This window comes from Protomyctophum bolini (assembly GCF_963924005.1).
Source record: "Protomyctophum bolini genome assembly, chromosome: 10".
NCBI classification, from domain to species: domain Eukaryota; kingdom Metazoa; phylum Chordata; class Actinopteri; order Myctophiformes; family Myctophidae; genus Protomyctophum; species Protomyctophum bolini.
Window position 1 is genome coordinate 26,657,785 of NC_137871.1, and position 20,745 is coordinate 26,678,529.

Sequence of the window (20,745 nt, forward strand, 5' to 3'; positions counted from 1 at the left end):
TTTGATATAAACATCTCAGTCATTCCTATATAACGTTACCGTAAATAGGCCACGCATGGCATGACGCTCAAACAGAAAGGGTGAGGGGAGTGTCTTTGCGCAAGCGCAAAAGAAACGCGCGCAAGGCAACGCATGCAGCGTTTAAATAATAGAAATGCATTTTTCCAATTCAAATTCGCCTTCTCAAATAAAGGACACACTGTCCTGCTGATGAATGAGGTCCCCAGACCACCGCTGGGAGCGCAGAGGACCGCTCTGCCGAGGCGGGTCTCTCTGCCACAAAAGACAGAGGGTTCAGGTATGCTATACAAACTTTAAAAGGAACGCTGCTGCATCACAAAACAATTAAATGTATCAATTATCTAAATATATTAAATTTGGCAACACTATATGCAGAATAACTCTGTTTATTTAAGAAAGCATATGGTTATATACTGTGCTATACACAAATCATCAATTAAAGTTTCTCCTTTCTCATGGGGACCCTTTTCGCACGAGTTGTGGAAGCATGTGTGTCAGCGCGGACTATGTTTAGGGCAGAGCGCGAATAAAAGGATGTCAATTGCTCATTTATCACCTCTCAAAAGTGTTGAAAATATATCCGTCAGAGAAGAAAACGAAAGCACAATCGCCGAACATCTGCTTTGGTGAATGAGCGTTTGCCTGGGCTTTCACTCCAGGGACCTATTAGCGTTGACTCCTATGCCTGCATGCTCTGATGAGGAATTCATCACGTTTCTGACACTCTACCAGATGTTCTGAAATTAACATTGTCTCCTGTTGGACATGCTATTGATATTTTAACTCATAATGAAAATGTTATTTGAGGGGCCGGGGGTGGGGGGGCATATTGCTATTAAATAATAGCACAAGTGACATAATGACACCATTAATGTGATAGATTACAACACCAGGTCTGGCCATTGAGATGCGAAATATGTAGATGATATTAGATTAGTCTGGCACTGGCGAGACCTGAAAAACTAACTATTCTTTTTACATTTATTTAAGTTAATGGTTTACTTTCACCTGTTTCTAAATCAGCAAATAGTCTGCCCGTGAGTTGTTAAGATTCGCTAACAGTCAATTTACAAATGACTGGACTAAAAACAAAGCCCACTGTCACATACATTTAGCATGACAATGGTCGTCTATACACTTTCCAAATACTCTGGATTAAATACATCCTGAATTAGTATAGGCTATTAGGGAATGCATATTCAAATCCCTTAAAATAAACATAAGTTTATAGCAAGCACAGTGATTGGGCTGCAAACAGACTTCCACCCAAGTAACATAGCCGATATGTAGCCATCTATCACGCCGCAATTACAGCCTAAAAAGGTTAAAAGGGGGTTTGATATGACATAAATTATACAAGAGCCTATAGGCCGTTTTAGTGACAACGCAATGCGCATTTCATAATGTTTGGTTTGAAGTGTGCATGTTAATATTGGTGTCGGAGCCTATTGGGTATCCAGGACCAGTATGAAACTATACCGATGAATAGGCTATAGCCGGCTAGCCGCAGTTATGACGTTAGAGTCTGTTTGGCCACGTGCCCATGTTGGTCCATATAGGCTATACTTGACAAAGTGTTTGCCCCAAATCTCCGTCGCTTTATAGCCTTTAGCCTTTACGCGATGCATGCATGGATCCCGTCTCTAAACGTTTTCTCGTTCGTTTAGCGCCAAATAGGCAAATGTTTATTAAAGTCGCATTTTCATTTTCTTAAGCCATGCAGCAAATAGGCTATTTTGCGATTGAGAGGAGGGCAAGCATGAGACGTGGTGTGTGTGTGTGTGTGTGTGTGCGCGCGCGCGCGTGCTAAAGTTAATTTAATCAATCCATTATTAAAACCTTAGTAGCCTAAGCATTATAGCGACCGGAATATCCGAGGAGAGTTTACAGAATTATCTCCATGGCATGCAGGCAACTCCTCCCCGTAGCACATTTTTCTTTTACAGAATCCTGTAGAAAGTGATGGACGACAGACTGAGCCGCCTGGAGTCAGTTGTTATCCTACGGCTTGATAACTCGGAGCAACGGTGCAACAATGGTCATATTACAGAACTTGAGCGGTGAATGAACACAAACATATAGTATTCGAACCCACTCCGTCGTCTATCTATGCCAATAGCCATTGTTGTCATCCATGCGCCTTTATACTACTCGTCACGTGACTGCCAGTGCTTTCTAATCCATTGAGAATCCCCAGAAAGAAGCCTTTCATGTTTTTTCCTCCCTCCTCCGGATAGTATAGTAGTAGGCTATTCCCGCGACCGCATTTTTCTCAATAATCTCGAAACCGGTGATTTGTAGATATTGCCCGTCTGTTGCAGTATAGCATCATAGCATCACCCCCCCCCCCCACCGCGGACTCCTATATTCCAAGAGTAGGCTATGCTAGCTATACTAATACGTGCGTGGATTCAATCTGCATGTGCTTCACGGAACTGGGGGAGAGCTTGTCTGACGTCACGCATGTGTCTGTGGCGGATAACTTGCACGACTTGACTACAAGTCTCTCTCTGCGATGAAATGCTGCCTAGAACGCGCTTGCGCAACGGGGAAAGGAGAATTGGAATACATTCTTAAATCTGTTTACAGTTGGGGCTTGGGGGGTGCAGGGTAGAAGTTATATAGGGACGGTGTAAATAAATAGGCCTATGTACTCGTTGGTGTAAAAAAAAGTCATCAATGTTATGTTTTGTTTCTTTGTGTTTACAATATAGCCTACCGCACGCAGACAGACAGACAGACAGACAGATACATCTTTGTGTGTTTTTATAGCCTACTATTTGTGTGTTGAAATAAATAAAAATTCGAGCCTTGCACCGTAAGGACTTTATTCTAACCTGGAGTGCATATACGGGTTGTCTGCTGCGGCAGTGTATACTTTCTTACTATTTGTGTGTACAACACACGCGCGTGCGCGCGCGCGCGCACACACACACACACACACACACACACACACACACACACGGCTACAAACATTTACTACAAACATTTTTTCCAATAATAATACATTGAATATACTCTTCTATATAGCCTATTATAGGTTATCACTATATGGCTATTTGAGGTCGTTTTTTCTGGCGTGGTTTTCTGCAGGCTCACGCGCTTGGTCACTTTTGGCAGCCTTAGCTACTGGTATACAACCACCCGTCCACCTTCACGGTCACTTCGTGTCCTCATTTGCCCGTGTTCTAGGCTATACTAGGCTAGTCTACGATTGTAAACTTTCACGTATTAAAACTCGACGTAACTGATTGGAAAGGAGACGGACCAAGTATAGCCCATGCAGGCTCTATAACTTCCCGCCCACTCAGAAGCAAGATGCTAAGATGGCGCCTTCATCAGTGTCAAGTTCAAGTGAACTGTGTCGACTGACTCGACTCCCAAACAGTCCGATACAAACAGCATGGCAAATAGTAAACTGGTTTGACATATGCACAGACAATGGCAGGAATAATTGTCGCAGTCTGCAAGTCTGTTTTCATGGATTTTTAATCAGTCAAAATTCATTTTCACATTTCTTCATAAATAGTTGGTAAAAACAAAGAAACCAACATACAGTAGCCTAAAAAGTACATGGAACCTTGGTCTCTGTTGACTGGATAACGAATATAGGCCTGCTGTTGTATCATTTTGCCTCAATGTAGCACAGTGACACAGTGCATTAGTAAAACATTTCGCTTTTCAGGAATAACTAGGAGTGTGACCCATTTCTCCCAGAAAGTGTTACAACATCACATTCTAGCTGCATTTACACATCAGAATATTTTTTTCCTCTGACTCGGACATGGGGCAGAAAGGTGGTTAAGAAAAGTCACTTCATTTAAATTAAGGTATAGAAAATAGCATATAAAACATATATTCCTTAAATTATTTAAATAAACTTATTTCATATATCACCGTCACGAGGTACCGTTTTTTTTGTTTTTTTTTACATTTTCTTTTAAAAGTAGTGCTGGTGGTCTGAAATTGTTCTCGTATATGAGCACAATATACTTTGTGTTATGCATAATATTTAATTCTTGAGAATAGGTTACAATGCAATGCTGTAACTCTTTTTCCACTGAAGATCTCCCCCACACCCACATAATATATCTAATAATACTCCTGTCACTAAATTTTGTTAACACAAAAAAAGTCATCTTGACAAGTTATTCACACAAAACAAGCAAAATGTGTAATCAAACTGCTCTCTATATGCAACACCACAGTAACAAATAACACGCTTAGTTTCACAGAATTACATTTAAAACAATGCAAGCTGACAGACAAAAAAAAAACTTTTTATTTTGAAGATACTGTGTTGTGACAGTTCCATTCTTGCCAATGCACACATTTAAACACTTTGCAGAAAGACAATATGTTGGAACTTATAAAGGATTTGACCCGAATCAGAAATAACCAAAAATACTGAATACTCTAAATACTGTCACCTTGATTTGGAATTGATGAATGAACCACCCGTCTTAACATAGTGGGTATACCATTGTAAAAGGCTGGTGGATGTTTTAGAATACTGTTTTATGCTACGATTTGACATCTATCTCTGAGTCTATGAAAGTAAAATACACAAAGTTTAAATTGAACCAAAACGAGGATATCAACATAATCTGTTTCTATAGCTTCTCGTCTCATTTGAATTGAGATCTTATAAGAAAAGTCGATGATTTACATGTCAGTGGTCTCTTATTAGCTAAATAAAAGTAATGGAAATATCTGTGTCATATATAGGCTATATAGACACATCCATAATATTAATAATGATATCTTAGATCCAAATAAGACACATGTATTGGTTAAGAAAAGGATACAATCGCAATGTTGGAGCTTTAGTGTTTATCATTTGTTCAATGTTATAATGCTGGTTATGACCAAAACTGTACAGTCTTGTTAGAAAACATTTCCATAAATATCATTTAAGCTTCAGAACTTATAACCATAATTAAATTACAAATTGATAAATATGGCATCATGGATATGTATTTACAACGTTATTAACAAAAGGCAACGTTATATTCAACGGCAACAATCGTAACCTAATACCACATTCTCCACCTGAAAACGGACGTTGACAACAGATGCGACCCCATCAAACAAGGAAATACATTCACGAGTATAATATTTATTTATGATTTATTTTTTTGTTCAAGTTCATGACAAAGACTTTGGCACGGCTCTTAAGACTGTTTGAAGTTCTAACAATCAATTGAAAGGCGACAATAGCGTGTCACCGTATATAAAACAGCGTGAAATAATTTTCCTTTTTTTTCCATTTTTAAATACATTTTGAGAAAATACATAAAATGAAAAATAAAATAATTATCTGAAATCTGTAAACTAAAAAAGGAAAGAAAAAAAAGGAAAAAAAACATTATTTCTTAGAAAGTATTTTTTATTATTCATGTGATTTATTTGTTTTCTTCAAACTCGGAATAAAAGTCAATTTTTTTAATCCTGAGAACGGACGTGGCCTGCTAAATAGTGCTGGCTTTGCTCTCATCTCCTCGTGTTGTCCCAATTCCATTTTGCACACCATGGAGTGTATAGTTTTTTTATAAGGTTTCCTCAACCTCTCTTGGTCCACAATGAATGAGAGAGAGCGGTTTATACGTCTTGACTGTCTTCAAACGTACCACTCATTAAAGTTGGGTGCCAGTCCATCGCTGTGCCCAGACGTGTTCTGTTGTTGTACGGCTGAGGGTGGTGTTTTTGTCGGGTCTTCGGTGTTTGCTGAGACAAGCACCGGTGGCGTCGACGACTCGTATCCAGAACTAGCTGCTGGAGACGACTCTGAACCCTGCGACTCGTGTACCTGCGGATAAAGCGCATAATATAATATAAGACAGAGATATAGACGCATATGCAAACCGAGGCCTTTATAAGGCCGAAGATACTACCACTGAATACGTGTAGTCTGTAGATATAACCTTACAAGCCTATTCTAACGTTTAATGTGGTTTACACATGAATATTCAGCATGTAAAGTAGGCTATCACACCGTAAATATGGTGACTGCTCATCCTACTACGTACAGAGAACAACAAACATGTCGGCAAACTTTGAAGTGACACCATCCTCATTCATGGGCCTGATGTTGTGATGGCCCCTCGTTTGAGGGGGGTGGGGGCGAGGGCGAAGTGGGTTAATGTGTTTAAGGTGTAATGAAGACGTTATAATTACCTTCATGTGTTTCCTGAGAGAGCTGGGGTGCGTGTAGGACTTGTCGCACACTTTGCAGATGTATGGCTTGTCAGATGTGTGGACGTGCATGTGCTTTTTCCTGTCGCTGCTGTTGGCGAAGCGTCTGTCACAGCCGTCGAATTCACACTTAAACGGCTTCTCACCTGCGAGATTAAATACACACAGTAAATCACCCCGTGGAGACAAAATGCCCATTGTGAGACCATCTGCAAGTGCAAGAAAACGGAGATGTAAATGTAATTTAATTTAGGCTACGTCTGCAAAAAAGCTATATGTCTCCAGGTCCAGGCAGATGTAGGTTACTATTCCACAACACTACACTGGCGTGCCCTGCTTGGCCCCTGACAGGCTTTATTTATGCAAAAGGCCTGGTGTTACTTAATCCAAATGCTCTGTCTGCTTTCATGTAGCCTAGTTAGTACACGCTATATACACCATCAACAGGGCCTTTCTCTATACTGTCTGCAATGGCTATCACATGTCATTTCGATAAAGAAAAGTAAATATTACTGAGTCGGAATGGTTGATGCCCCGACAAAGCACAGACTCGAGTAGCCTATAATATAAGTATTTATTATTCCAACCCTATACCACCAGGACTACCCAAATGAGTCATATAGCATATAGGCTACACATCATCACGTTAAATTAGTATAAGGCCCACATGCCCTGTTCTGTGGTATTCCTAAACCACAACAACAACAACAACAACAACAATGGAGCACGATTATCTCCAGAATAATGTGGAATCATATAGCCTAGCTTAATAATAAGTAGCCCAGGTCTGTACCACGTTCCAAATGTTACTCACTCAAGCCTTTTCCACCCTTGACCTATCGGGTCTTCCCAACAACATTAGGCTACATCACAGTTAGGTCACGCTATCATAATAATGCATACAGGGCGATACTTCACAACTGCTGTTTTGCACATGCCATAAAGAGTGATATATATATATATATATATATATATATATATATATATATATATATATATATATATATATATATATATATATATATATTGCGTATAGGCCTTACCTGTATGTGTTCTTTTGTGAATTTTCAAATTTTCCGACCTGGCGAATATTTTCCCACATCCGGGGAACGGACAAGGGAACGGTTTCTCGCCCGTGTGCACGCGGATATGGTTCACCAGTTTGTACTTGGCCTTAAAAGATTTCCCCTCTCTCGGACAATCCTCCCAGAAGCAGATGTGGCTGCTCTGCTCAGGGCCCCCAACGTGCTCCATGGAGACGTGCGTGACCATCTCGTGCATTGTGCTGAAAGTCCTCTCGCAGGTCTTTTTGGGCCGGTGAATCTGGTTCTCGTCGATCCATTTGCAGGACAATTCTTGCTTAATGGGCTGCCTCATGTATCTGAAGAAGGCCCCCGGGCCGTGGTGTGTCGGCACGTTCATCCCCATGTTCATGTTGATCGGGTGGTTGTAGTTGTGGAGCTGAGCGCCGTAGGGGTCCGTCCGAGGGCTGGCGACCGGGCGATACGGGTCGGGTCTTCCGAAAATGTCCCCGCGTAAACCGAGATGCATTTGACTGTTGACTACGTGTCCACTCGGTGAAGTGTGGCTCACTCCCTGGTCGTGGAGTCCGGGAAACAACAGATGTCCGGGGCTCTCGGTGATCCCGGGCGGTCCGTGAAAGATCCCATGCTGCGCGCTCGACGCCGCGGACTCTCCAACGCTACGGTTCCTGAAAAGAAAGTCCCGCGGCGAGTTGAACGCTCCCCCGCCGTACGAGCCCACCTGCCCGCCGTGGGGATGGTGTCCCAGGGCAGCCGCATATCCAGTGGCTTGCGGGGTAAACGCCGACGTTTGACTGGAGGCGATATCGTGCGCCACCGGGCTGATTTTGAAAGCTGCGGAGTGGGAGGAATCCGTGAAGGGATTCAGTCCCAAGCCCGGGTCTCTGTTGCCTATGTCGTGGTGGTGGTGGTGGTGCCGCGGCGTTCCGAAACCCCCTACTCCTAGCGATGGGAACTGCGGACCACTATCGAGAAGCATAGTCATTGGGGCTCAGTCCAACTTTAAGAGACAGAAAGAAAATTTAAAATAAATCGAAACTCCAGTTTAGCGGAGCGCGCAAGCAAAGCTACAAAATAACGTGCCGCGATATAGGCCTGCCTCACTCAAATGTCTTAAAAATAAAAAACGAAACTAAACGTAAATAAAAAAAACTAAATCCGATGTGTAGAGAGCTGGGAGAAAAACTCCCGTTAACTATACGATCCGTGAGAAAGAGGATCAAACTTCCCCCCTTTCCAGGCGAATGATGTCCTTGGACTGATAAAGTCAATCACTCACTCCCTGCACATAAATGAACTCGGGAGGCAGAGCTACGGCACCCAATGAGGGCTCAGCTATCCTCCTGGCACGTGACTCCAACGCAGGGTATTAATTGGCTAGATTTCTGTTGATTGGCACAGTTTGGTATTGAAAATGGCAGTTCGTCTCAGTGGTTTAATTTGATTGGCCAGAACAGGCATTATTTTTGCAGGTAGGCTAACGGAGAACATGCAGATTCTTATATTTATTTTCTCTCCTTCAGAAAGCCGCACACTACTTTATGAGTATACAAACTTAAATGCTGCAATGCATTGACCATGCAATTGCTGCATTTTTCAAAGCAAATTCACTGTTTTTACGCTTCTGAATAACTTTCAGTATCTATATAGGCTATACTCACTTTTCAAACTTTTTATCGTCCATATACCGGTATGCATATCCCACTTTGCTCATAGCTTTGTAAGTCATTCCATTCATATAATAATACTTTTCGTTTATAGGAAGTTTTATAGGAAGTTTAATTTATGTATTCTTCATATCACGCAATTATTCATGTCTACATTTTCACAACAGACACTGAATTATTTCTATCTATCTATCTATCTATCTATCTATCTATCTATCTATCTATCTATCTATCTAAACGTGTCCATGTTATCCATTTGCACTTTCATGTGGCCACGTTAGCACTTATTAACTGAAAAGTTGAATGTACTTGGCAGTTGGCACAGCTCCGATGTGGCTTTCTTCAAACCGCTTGGGAAGGGAGGGGGTATTTTCTTTTTTTGCAAAGCTCTATAGGGTGTACGGTGACGGAGGAATAAAAGGCAGAAAGAGAGATGGCAGTAATTGTAATATGCCGAGATTTTCTTTCTTTCTTTCTTTTTTCTTTTTTTTTGCATAGCCAAAATTTCGTGCCATTGAGTGAGTTTCACAGGGTTGCCGCTGACTCGCTGCAGGACACATACAATCTGATCAAGTTCAGAGACGCGTTGAGTGCTTCAAGCGGCGCTTTCAAACTCCCAAGCCTTTCACCTCCCTTTCCTCTCAATCTGTCCCAGGAAGGAGAGCTCACATTCTTTATTTTAGGGTTGTGCATGGGGGGGAGGTGGGGGGGAGAAAAAAAAAGGAAAAAGTGAAAAATCTTCAAATCAGTCCTTCATTCTGTGCCTTCGTCCTCGCCTGCCCGCATTCATCATCCCCATGCACGCAGCACAGTTTCTTCTTCGAGAATAGTGTTGTGTATAGACTGAAAAGGTGAGTTTTCATATTTTTGCATTGTCTAAATTGGTATACGGCGTCTTTTGTAAATTGGACGCAAGGCACGTGTGTAAATCTATGGGCGATGAAGGCAATGATTCAATCTGTTTATAGGCCCAATTATTTTTCCTATGCCACTGCCCACTAACTGACAACTGTAACAAAACGTTTCACATTAATGTATTAGCCTAAATATAGATAGAGCCTTATATTTATATATCATTCGTATATCTATCTATTAAAAAGCCTTTAAACGGAGAAAGTGATTCTTGTCCTTTCTCATCATGCGCTCTCACTATAATTCTCTGCCCTCTGTTCACGCAGGGATATAGGTTGCCCCCCTTCTCTCTCTCTCTCTCTCTCTCTCTCTCTCTCTCTCTCTCTCTCTCTCTCTCTCTCTCTCTCTCTCTCTCTCTCTCTCTCTCTCTCTCTCATACACACACACTCATGCACCCGCCCTCTCACGGAGAGAGAGAGAGGGTGGGGGGAGAGGGGGGTAACTGAGCTGGGTTTGCCTTGCAATCTTGGGAGTACGAGATTTATGGCGACCTCTGTGAACTTTCACAAGTGACAAGTTTTCTTATCTTCCCTCCATATTTTATTGGCTCGTTGAGACGTTAGGGGCTCGACACTCCAACTAAAGTTTATTGTAGGCATGTGGTTTATTAAAATAATTAACCTTTTACAATTTAGATTAACAGCAGGGCCTTTTGAGAATGTTAAGCTGCAAGCGTCATGGTAGTCCCTATAGATCTATTGTAAACTGAATAAAATATAGCCAACGTTATATAATCTAAAACAACTGTTGCTCAATGAACGGAGACAAAGTTTGTAATGGCACACTTGAAACATGTCTTCTCACTCCTCCATGATTACGGCCACATTAAGATTTTTAATATTCTTTTCCTCACAAATCTGACCTTTGAAGACTTCAAATCGTCACACCCCTGCAACAAAATACAAATCGCCTATATATATTTGAATAAAAACAAAATGCAAAATAGTGTAAATAGTCAATAGTGTTTCCCCCCCTTTTTTCTTAGAGAAAAAAAGGTAGGCTAACCTTTTTCATTAAAACTGGTAAAACATAAAAATGGAAATAGTTATATTCAACTTTGTCTGTAGTATACTCCATTTTTCCCCAACATGCTCAACCATGAGTCCTTATACCCTTTTTTTTAAAGGAACAAAAAATTATCTATTATTTTTAAAGTTTCGAAATGTTTCGTTTTAATGACAAAATAGGCATGTCACGTTGTTAGTTGTTAAATGTAGCCTATTTTTTGTAACTTCTAGCAGGGTAGCTATTTAGCTTTAAACATGGGAGCCATGACCGTTACGAGGTTTTGGCAGACTAGGCTATAGGCCTACTCCTTTACTGTACCCAAGATGAGTTCTTCTACATCGTGGCACATGGTCGTATTTAACTTTTGCCCTGTGAACCGGAGCTATGCAGCCAGACGCCCTTGCTATGAAAGTTCAAGTTGGACATATTTATTGCAGTTAAGCAAAAATACAACATATACACAATCATTTGCATGTCCGTTACTTATTTCTGCGACGTCTGTACTTCATTGGGCGACGAGATATGCAAATGCTCAGTATGTCATGGCATGGCTTATAGCATAGGCTACTATTGTTGCTGAGCATGCGCATTTACTTATAGGCTACATTATCACAATATTGCAGTCTAGACTATACACACCTCCCCAAAAGTAGGCCCAGGCCCACACTCAGTTGGAAAAGAGCAGAGCATATACTACCGTCATCCTAAATGGTAAACAAATAACCTTTATATCTGTGTTGTTGGTTGTGAATGGGATATTGCCTGCATGTGTAAGCATATAGTAAGTATTTTGTTAATGGCCCAGATGCATGGTATTGGTAGCCTATAATAGATGTGTTTTGTGGCCAATTTACAGTGGGTATCAATTTATGGCTTTAGACATTTTGTAGTACTGTTCAGCATGCCATGGTTTGGGCATTTGATTTGTATATATGCAAGTGGACTGTGCTGTTAGTTAACCCAATAATTACCAAAGAAAAGTGAATTATATTATCTCCTTTAACTCTATAGTTTTGCCTATAGGATTATGCATTATTACAAATTTTTGCTGCATTCTCATTTAAATGTATGGCATAAAAGTTAACAAATGGACAACTCATGGTTCACAACCATATATGTAAGTGTGATTATAAAGTTTTTGTCATATTCTTTGTATTTTTATATTCAGGAAAATGAATATATCGTTATTTAACATATCACACCCAAAATATTGTTTGCATGCTCAATCGAGAAAGAAAGTACACATCACTATCTTTTGTGTGCATGCGACTTATAGGGATACATTTTATTTTTGGTAAAAAATCGTTCCCTCCTCACTCGTTCCTTCCAACAAGCATATACTGTATGAAGTACAGAACCCAGTGCAATGTTATCTTTGTATATATGCTTTCCTCAATTTCTTTTAAATACTCTGCAATTCATGCAGAGTATGGAATGGAAACCTCTAATATTTCACATCGATCGAAGTCTTTCCAGTCCATGTTTTCTGTGAGTGCAGAGCTTGACTGCAAGTCACCTGCATCATATACTAACTAGCACTATAGAGCTTTTACTTGACGGCTACATTTGTCTCTTAATTTGAAATGTAATAACACATGTCTACACTGTATTGCTCATAACACTCTTTTTTTCCATTGTCTTCAGTTCGGTTTCACTTCCATTAGATAAAAACAAATACACTGTTAGGTTACACACCATGAAATTACAGGTTCATTTTGTTCCATTCGGTATTATGCATGCGGGTCCATTTTGTTCCATTTTGTATAACCTCAGATAAATTAACACTTACTGTATATTTGAGTGTGTGTGTGTGTGTGTGTGTTAAGCATAGTCAGTCAGGAACATGTGCGACTGCTGGCTGGTGTGGGGTTTGCCATGATGTGGCTGATGAATAGGACTAATTGACTCCTTGCTGTGATTTACTGAAGCATCTGTCTGCAAATGGACTCACCTGCAAATCGGTTATCTGTCATTTGAATTTCATAAAATCATGGCACGACTATAGTCCTCCTTCTGCTATTATCATATCATCACACAACTTGCACTGCATGCGTATTCACATGCATGTGAACAGTGTGAGCGAGTAATGCACGCACATGCGCACGCACGCACACACACACACACACACACACACACACACACACACACACACACACACACACACACACACACACACACACACACACACACACACACACATAAAGACAGAAATAACCGTGGACTTTTGACCTCTGATTGGGTGTCTATAAATGCAACATTAGTAGTACTAGACTAGTATTTTAGTCATTTTTAGCACCATTCTCGTTGCCAAGGGTTTCTGTATTGTAGGCCTCACAGTTGAAGAGGATAGACACGTCATTGTTTTGATGACATTGAAGACAAACGTCACCAGGATTGTGTGACTACTGACTACGTAGAATTTAGGCATTTAGCAGACGCTCTTAATCCAGAGCGATTTACAATAAGGAAGAACAAAAGCATGGCAATACATCACATACATAAAAAGTAGTTATCATGAAACATGCGTAAGCTAAGAACGTAACAGTGGAATATCTATATAATGAAACATCTATACTATACTACTATACTATACTATACTATACTATACTATACTATACTATACTATATACTATACTATACTATACTATACTATACTATACTATACTATGACTATAGGTCTATAGCAGGCTACCTGAGGTAAAGGGATTGTGTGACTGTACTGTAGGTCTATAGCAGGCTACCTGAGGTAAAGGGATTGCAACGTGTTTGCAGGTCAGGTCTGTTGGCTTCCGCTTGTGTATAATCACACGATATAGTGTGCCAGGTTTGTCATATTTTGTTAGTCAAATGAAAGCAACAGCTATAGGAACCACCCACTCTGTTTCATGACTTAAGTCTTGATGTCAACATCAGGTGAAACACTTTTCTTCACTGTTATGCTTACTGTCAGTGTTGTTGTTACACACACACACACACACACACACACACACACACACACACACACACACACACACACACACGCACGCACACACACTCTCCCTTTGTGCACACTGCACAGATGCACAATCGCACGCATGCAGACACACACTCTCTCCCTCCATTTGTGCACACTGCACGAATGCACACTCGCATGCATGCAGACACTCGCACGCATGCAGACACACACACACACACACACACACACGCACATGCACGCGCGCACACACACACACACACACACACACACACACACACACACACACACACACACAGTTCAGTTAATTTGTATAACAATATATGACTTCACATGTTTGGATATTTTCAGTATTTGACTAAGCCTTAAAATTGATGACAGAATATGGTGACACTGCAGAAGTTGGCATGTATTTTAGAGGCATTAGTATAATCATATATTCTGCCTAGTCATTATTTGTTAGTACTGAATGTCAGGTGGGTGTCAGTTTTGAATAGCCTACTCTGAGTCTGGATCACAGTTGGAGCAACCTATCGCCTTCCCGACGCGTCGGAACCCGTTGATGAAGAACCGACCATGTCCGGTCGGTTGCCGATGTCGGGACAGTGGAATAAAACGCGGGTTTAGCTGGTTATGCAGCGAAGCTGTTAAGCTATATATGTTTGCAGGAAAACTAGCCCAAAGTCGCTTATATTTTTAAGCAGAACTGGCAACACTGCAAACAAGCATCATGGCAGGCTGCTTTTTGCAATTTGCATGGGGAAAATATTGTTTGTGGGTTTGAGCTGATATCTGAAAGTAGTCTTTGACTAGTCTGAAGAAGTTTGTTTGGTCATGGTGAACGATAATCTTTCTGCTAGACTCTCTGCCATCCACTTGAGTTAAAATGATTTTTAAAAACTACATCTTAGTTATTATACTTTATAGTACTTGTGAACATGACCTTATGAAGCCTAAACGCAACCATTTTGTTGTTGGTTTTTTTTTGCATATAATGCATGTAGGCTGTATAGGCTCCCTCTATCCCTATATCTTCCTTCTGAGAAAGTCTTGACTTGGAAACTTCTGGCTTGGTCTTCAATCCTCTATCATTTGGGCGAAACGAGACAGGTTAAAGGTTGAAAATACGAGTGTCCATAATTATCATGATGTTAGGTCAGTGCCAGCCAGTCCCCTGTCTGTTTTGCGCCTCTTAATGTCAAGTGGGCCCCTTGCTTTGTCTCTGCCTCGAATCCATTGCAGTTGACGTCAGAATAACAATGTGGTAAAAGATGAAAATGCAGCTATATAAAGACAAGTTTTCAACCTAAATCATGCAGACTATATACGTCCTTATAGCTTAAGCCAGTCAATACTGCAGGCCTCTTCTTTACTGGTTTAAATTCAAGCAACTAACATGGCTATATCAATTAGTGCAGATCATGTTAACTCTTAACTGATATTATAAAATATGCATAAGCTGTAAAGCTGAGGACTATAAGAAGAGTTGGCGAACTGTAGGCAAAATAATAATAATAAAATAAATATATATAAATAAAAAATTAAAAATATACAGCATGTGTGTGTGTGTGTGTGTGTGTGTGTGTGTGTGTGTGTGTGTGTGTGTGTGTGTGTGTGTGTGTGTATGTATAATGTATATATATATATATATATATATATATATATATATATATATATATATATATAAAGTAGCCAGCTATTAAGATATATCTGTTAATGCTTGTTTGGTTATTATTTTGGTTATTATTTTGCGCAACAAGTTACTTATAGGCTATACATCACCATGATTAGGCCATGCCATTAGGTTATATAGGATTTCAGGAATGCGGTGGTTTACATGGGATTCACGACACTTAACCCCCCCATCATAATAATTCGACTTTGTGTGCCCCATAGCGCTATACTTGTTGCTTTATTCCAAAAGTATAGTTCATCTGGTTATTGTTGGCCACAAACAGTAGACGGTGCAGATTAAAGACATCGCCGCGTTTGCGGAAGAAAATAAAAATACAATGTGAAGGAAAATATTTTGTATATTTTGAAGGGAAATTGTATGGTCCACACAAGCTTAGCAAGTAGATGTATTGTAATATAGGTATAGGCCTATAACCTATATATAGGCTATATTTATTCGTGTGTGTGTGTGTGTGTGTGTGTGTGTGTGTGTGTGTGTGTGTGTGTGTGTGTGTGTGTGTGTGTGTGTGTGTGTGTGTGTGTGTGTGTGTGTTGTGTTTGTGTCTAGCTGCCTATGTTGTATTTATTTATTTTTTCATAATTTTTAATTATATATGCTATATTCTTTAAAAATTCTTTATAGCAATTTCATTTTCTTAAATTTGCCATTAACGAATCTGATTATCAAATCAAAATGCGAGTCTTGACAGTTGACACTATAACAGACCAGCACCAGGACTCTGTAATTATTATACTGAGTAACACCGAATTATAATGTTTGCTTTGACAAGCTTTCCACTAATAAAATACTAGATATAGCCCACATCCACACGTGTATAGCCTATTCATTCTTCCTCATCAGATCACATGCTTCTTCAATTGAATATTAGCCTATCTATACCGATTAAATCGTTCACCATTATACATTTCACATAGACATTTTGGCAAGGGAGATCATGGCGCCTTGTAGTAGTAGTAGTAGTGGTGGTGGTATATAGTCTGAGCTGAGGCTATACGCGGCATTTCAAAGCATTTTCTCTGCGATATTTGAAAACGGAGTCGTGCAGTGTCCCTTTTAAAACAAACCCAGCGCCTGTCAATCATAGCGCATTCCAACCAATCCCAAAGCGCCCCTTTTTAAAAGCAGGTCTGCCTGCTGTGCTTTTATATTGCACCATGGCCTGTTTCGAAGCATTTTTACTACTACGGTTATTGCCACAAATCAAGAGGGCAAAGTGAACGGCATGGGACTCACACCAACTTTAAAATTGAGTCTGGTTCCTACTCCTCCGAAGTTCACGGCCAAGAATTTCACATGCAGATGATACACAACAAGGCAAATGGAAACAGGATTCCTAGGTTTATCATCCATGAGCGTTGCATTGGTTCATTTTGCAAACTCATAGCCGCCACACTCACATCGAAACATGACAAGCCTGTCGAGGTTTAGTGGCTGCCCTCTTTCTTGCGTCAACCCCGGGGAGAGCAATACTGAACCCAGCATGGTGCTGCCACCTTTGGCAGGGGAGCACATGGGGCACCCCACTGGCAGTTCCTTAAAACTCTGCCCCGCGCACAATTTGCGAGACTACCCCGAGACGAGGTCCAGTGCATATGTTGACCATTCGGTTCCCCTGCACTTTTCAGAGTCCGGATACCCCAGCCATCGGTTAGAGCACAGCCCTAGGGGCATTATCATTGGAGCCAATCTTTCTGGAGCCGGCATGCCACCCGTCACTGATCAACTGGCAACGAGATCTAACCAACATGGCGGGATTGGGAGGTACCGTGACCTCCCTGGCTGCAGAGACAGCAGAAGTCATCACGCTTTTTTCACGACTTATCACGAGCAGGCCCACGGCTCCTCCACCGACGCCACCCGAGACCTCGGCAGCCAAATGATGATGGGTCTACCTGGGGACCTGCTCGCGCGGACGCACCACCATCACCACCACCACCCTCACCCTTATGGCCAGGCTGGAAATAGCCAGCAACTTGTCACCCAGTTTCTGGGTCTGTACAAGCCTCTCAACATGGCCATCCAGCGTGGAGCAGGTGACGCGTTCCTGAGGTGCACCAAACCAAATCTCATGAAGCACGAGCTGCTGTGTAAATGGTGTGACGGCCAAGAGGGGGTGGTGATCGGGATTGGGAAGCAGCCCTGCGCCAGAACTTTCGGGACCATGTATGAACTTGTCACCCATGTGACAGTGGAGCACGTCGGAGGACCCGAGCACTCCGAGTACGTGTGTCACTGGGAGAGCTGTCCGAGGGACAGGAAGCCCTTCAAAGCCAAGTACAAGCTGGTGAACCACGTCAGGGTGCACACGGGGGAAAAGCCCTTTCCCTGCCCCTTCCACGGCTGCGAGAAAGTTTTCGCGAGATCCGAAAATCTCAAGATTCACAAGAGGACTCACACAGGTTGGTCGAGGAATAATAACAATGGCATAATAATAACAATAATAGACATTAACTAATTATAATAATAAACATCTAACAATTATAATTATATACAATAATAGGCTACCTATACATATATAATTATTATAATAATAATAATAATTATTATTCGACCTATATTATTAATTAACAATACAACCATATATTATAACCATAATTATGCATTTAGATAAATCAGTATCAACAATCTTAAAAATGCAGCTATAATTCTATTATTTGTAGACTTCTTTATTTAGCATATCCTACAATTATATTTCTTTAGGATAATGTATCCTATACCACATTATAAACTTGATTTATTCAAATGTGTCTAAAAATACAATAATAATAATAATAATAATAATAATAATTGTGTAGGCCTACTACAGACGGTGAGGTTTATGATGTGTTTATATAGCCTATATTGTTATGGTATAATCTATAACATGCTTTGTTGCTGCATGTCTTCGTCTTTGTTGTCATGCTATAGGCCAGTCAGAAACACGTGCAGCCAGGTGCTACAGGAGGACATCTAGTAAACAAGTATAGTCTTTTTAGGCCAAGATGCGTTTTCCCTCTCCCACCCATTCAGTGAAAAAATAATAAATAATAAATACCGGGAGGACACCGGAGAGTTGTGACGTAGAGTTTACACCCCCCCCCCCCTGTTGGCTCCCTGGGACGCATGTCCTGTGTGCGCCCGCCCAGGAAACACGCTGCAAGTATATAGGATATGCTAGTAGTAGAGCATATCAGCACTTAAAGACATATAATAAACACTACAGCTGCTGGTTTCAGTCAAGTATTATTTTTGCACTATAACTTGGTTTCACTGCTATACCCGTGTTCGCAGACATTGAAATGAAGCGTATAGGCCTACCATATAGGATAAAATTAAAACAAGACATGTTTCCTCTCTCTCTCTCTCTCTCTCTCTCTCTCTCTCTCTCTCTCTCTCTCTCTCTCTCTCTCTTTATGAATGAAGTAATGCATGGCCTTCAAAGAAAAGGAGGAGAGGGTTGATACAAAATATATAGGCACCCCCTCGTTATTTGGATGTGAATTGTTTTGATTGTGAAATGCGGATTTCATATTTCTGAAATGACATGCACAACAGGGGCGAAATTATGATGCAGCTCTAGGCTAACTCGTTTAACATTTTTATTTCGAAGAGTTATTGCATGTTCAATTCGAAGCCAGACCATTAATATCCGCTCTTATATAATATGATCATTTAACACGCGGACTGGTTTTAAGTTCAGGTTTATGAGTCTGAACGTTCAATCAATTTTATATGCAAGGCTATGAAACCTGTTTTGTTTTATATACATGCATACATGGCATGGGCGTGATTTCACATCATTGCAGGGCTATAATATTCATTAGACCCTGATGCATGCACTATAACAAACAACAGAACCATATCCATCACTTTTTTATTTATTTTCATTTTGCTGTTGGAGGTCCATGCACTCCAGTCTATAATAGCCAAATGATTATCAGGTGCCTCACTTGCTTAATCATCATTTCGCCTCAATCAACAACTATAGGTCGCATTACACATTATTTAGCTTTTAGCAGCTATGGTTATATTACATTTATGTACAAGTACAACCCGACCATTATTGCGATTCATCTCAGGAGTAACAGAGAAGGGTATTGGAGCCTCAAACAGACTGGACGCCTGCTCAGAGCCACGGCTTAAAACCCATACGACTGCAGGATTTATGGATATCATATAAGGCCTAATGGCTGCTGCGAGTGTTTGTATATTTCCTAGATGTATGGACAACAGCCCGATTTCACACATCATATTCTTGATTTACATAATTGATTTGAAGTTACATAAGTGGCTATAGGAGGGGAGAACGTTATAACACGCGGTATAATGTCTCTCTCTGCACGTTTTAGGTGAAAAACCTTTTAAATGTGAGTTCGAGGGCTGCAACCGGAGGTTCGCAAACAGCAGCGACCGAAAGAAACACTCGCACGTGCACTCCAGCGATAAGCCCTACATGTGCAAGGTCAGGGGCTGCGACAAGTGCTACACCCATCCCAGCTCGCTGCGGAAGCACATGAAGCTCCACTGCAAGAGCAGTCCTGAGGACGGCTGCGGCGTCGGTGACGCGGAGGCGCACCTCGCCGAGACCACCAGCCGGTCACCCGAAGTGACCGATCATCAAGCTGGAAGAAGCGCCATGACACCGCAGCCTCCCACCACGGCCTCCTCGACCCAGGACCCCCACCACCCCGCGTCCCCCCCAGAGACTCGAGACGAGTCGACCCCGAGGTCGCGTTTCCATCACACATTTGACAACAGTTTGGACTACTCGACACACAGGTCACCGCAGCAGCCCCTCTTGGACCCCTTGTTGATCCAACGAGGCGGCTACAGGTCCGAGGCCGCCTCTCAGTACTCTTGCGGTCAGGCAGGCCACACTGCTGGTTTCGGCCACACTTCGAGTTCGAGGACTTTCCCGTCACCCTCACCCTTTCAGAAAAGTATTGTAAATGGATGGTACACGTGCCACAGCGGCGTGGACGCGTTCTCACCAAAGCAATGCAATAACATACCGTCCATGTGATGTGAACAGTGAGCACCATGCACGCCTATGACATATTATGAGTTACTGCAGGTGTATTTCCTATTCTTTTTTCCCCCTTCATGTTGTTATGATATAATCTGTGGTCATCCTATTGAAAATTTTGCGAAATGTGGTATAGCTTTAACTGTTCTGTGGTACAGTCTGATATATAGGCATATAGGCCTAGTAGAGTTTGGCTCAACTTGTGAGAAACGTGTCCTAAAACGAACTATATTATATCCGTAATG

The 20,745-nt window shown here is 41.3% G+C and overlaps 2 protein-coding genes across 2 annotated transcripts; one reads left to right on the forward strand and one right to left on the reverse strand.

Moving 5' to 3' along the window:
* Positions 1-3,492: 3,492 nt before the first annotated feature.
* zic3 (zic family member 3 heterotaxy 1 (odd-paired homolog, Drosophila)) lies at positions 3,493-8,438 on the reverse strand. The gene is made up of 3 exons (XM_080773559.1): positions 7,260-8,438; positions 6,199-6,362; positions 3,493-5,830 (listed from the first exon to the last, which is right to left on the reverse strand). The coding sequence occupies exons 1-3, from the start codon at positions 8,242-8,244 to the stop codon at positions 5,642-5,644; spliced, it is 1,338 nt and encodes a 445-aa protein (XP_080629685.1). The 5' UTR covers positions 8,245-8,438; the 3' UTR covers positions 3,493-5,641.
* An 8,462-nt stretch (positions 8,439-16,900) lies between these two features.
* zic6 (zic family member 6) lies at positions 16,901-20,497 on the forward strand (the record flags this gene model as incomplete). The annotated part of the gene is made up of 2 exons (XM_080773436.1): positions 16,901-17,894; positions 19,824-20,497. 2 exons carry the CDS (start codon positions 16,901-16,903, stop codon positions 20,495-20,497), a joined length of 1,668 nt encoding a protein of 555 aa, XP_080629562.1.
* Positions 20,498-20,745: the final 248 nt, after the last annotated feature.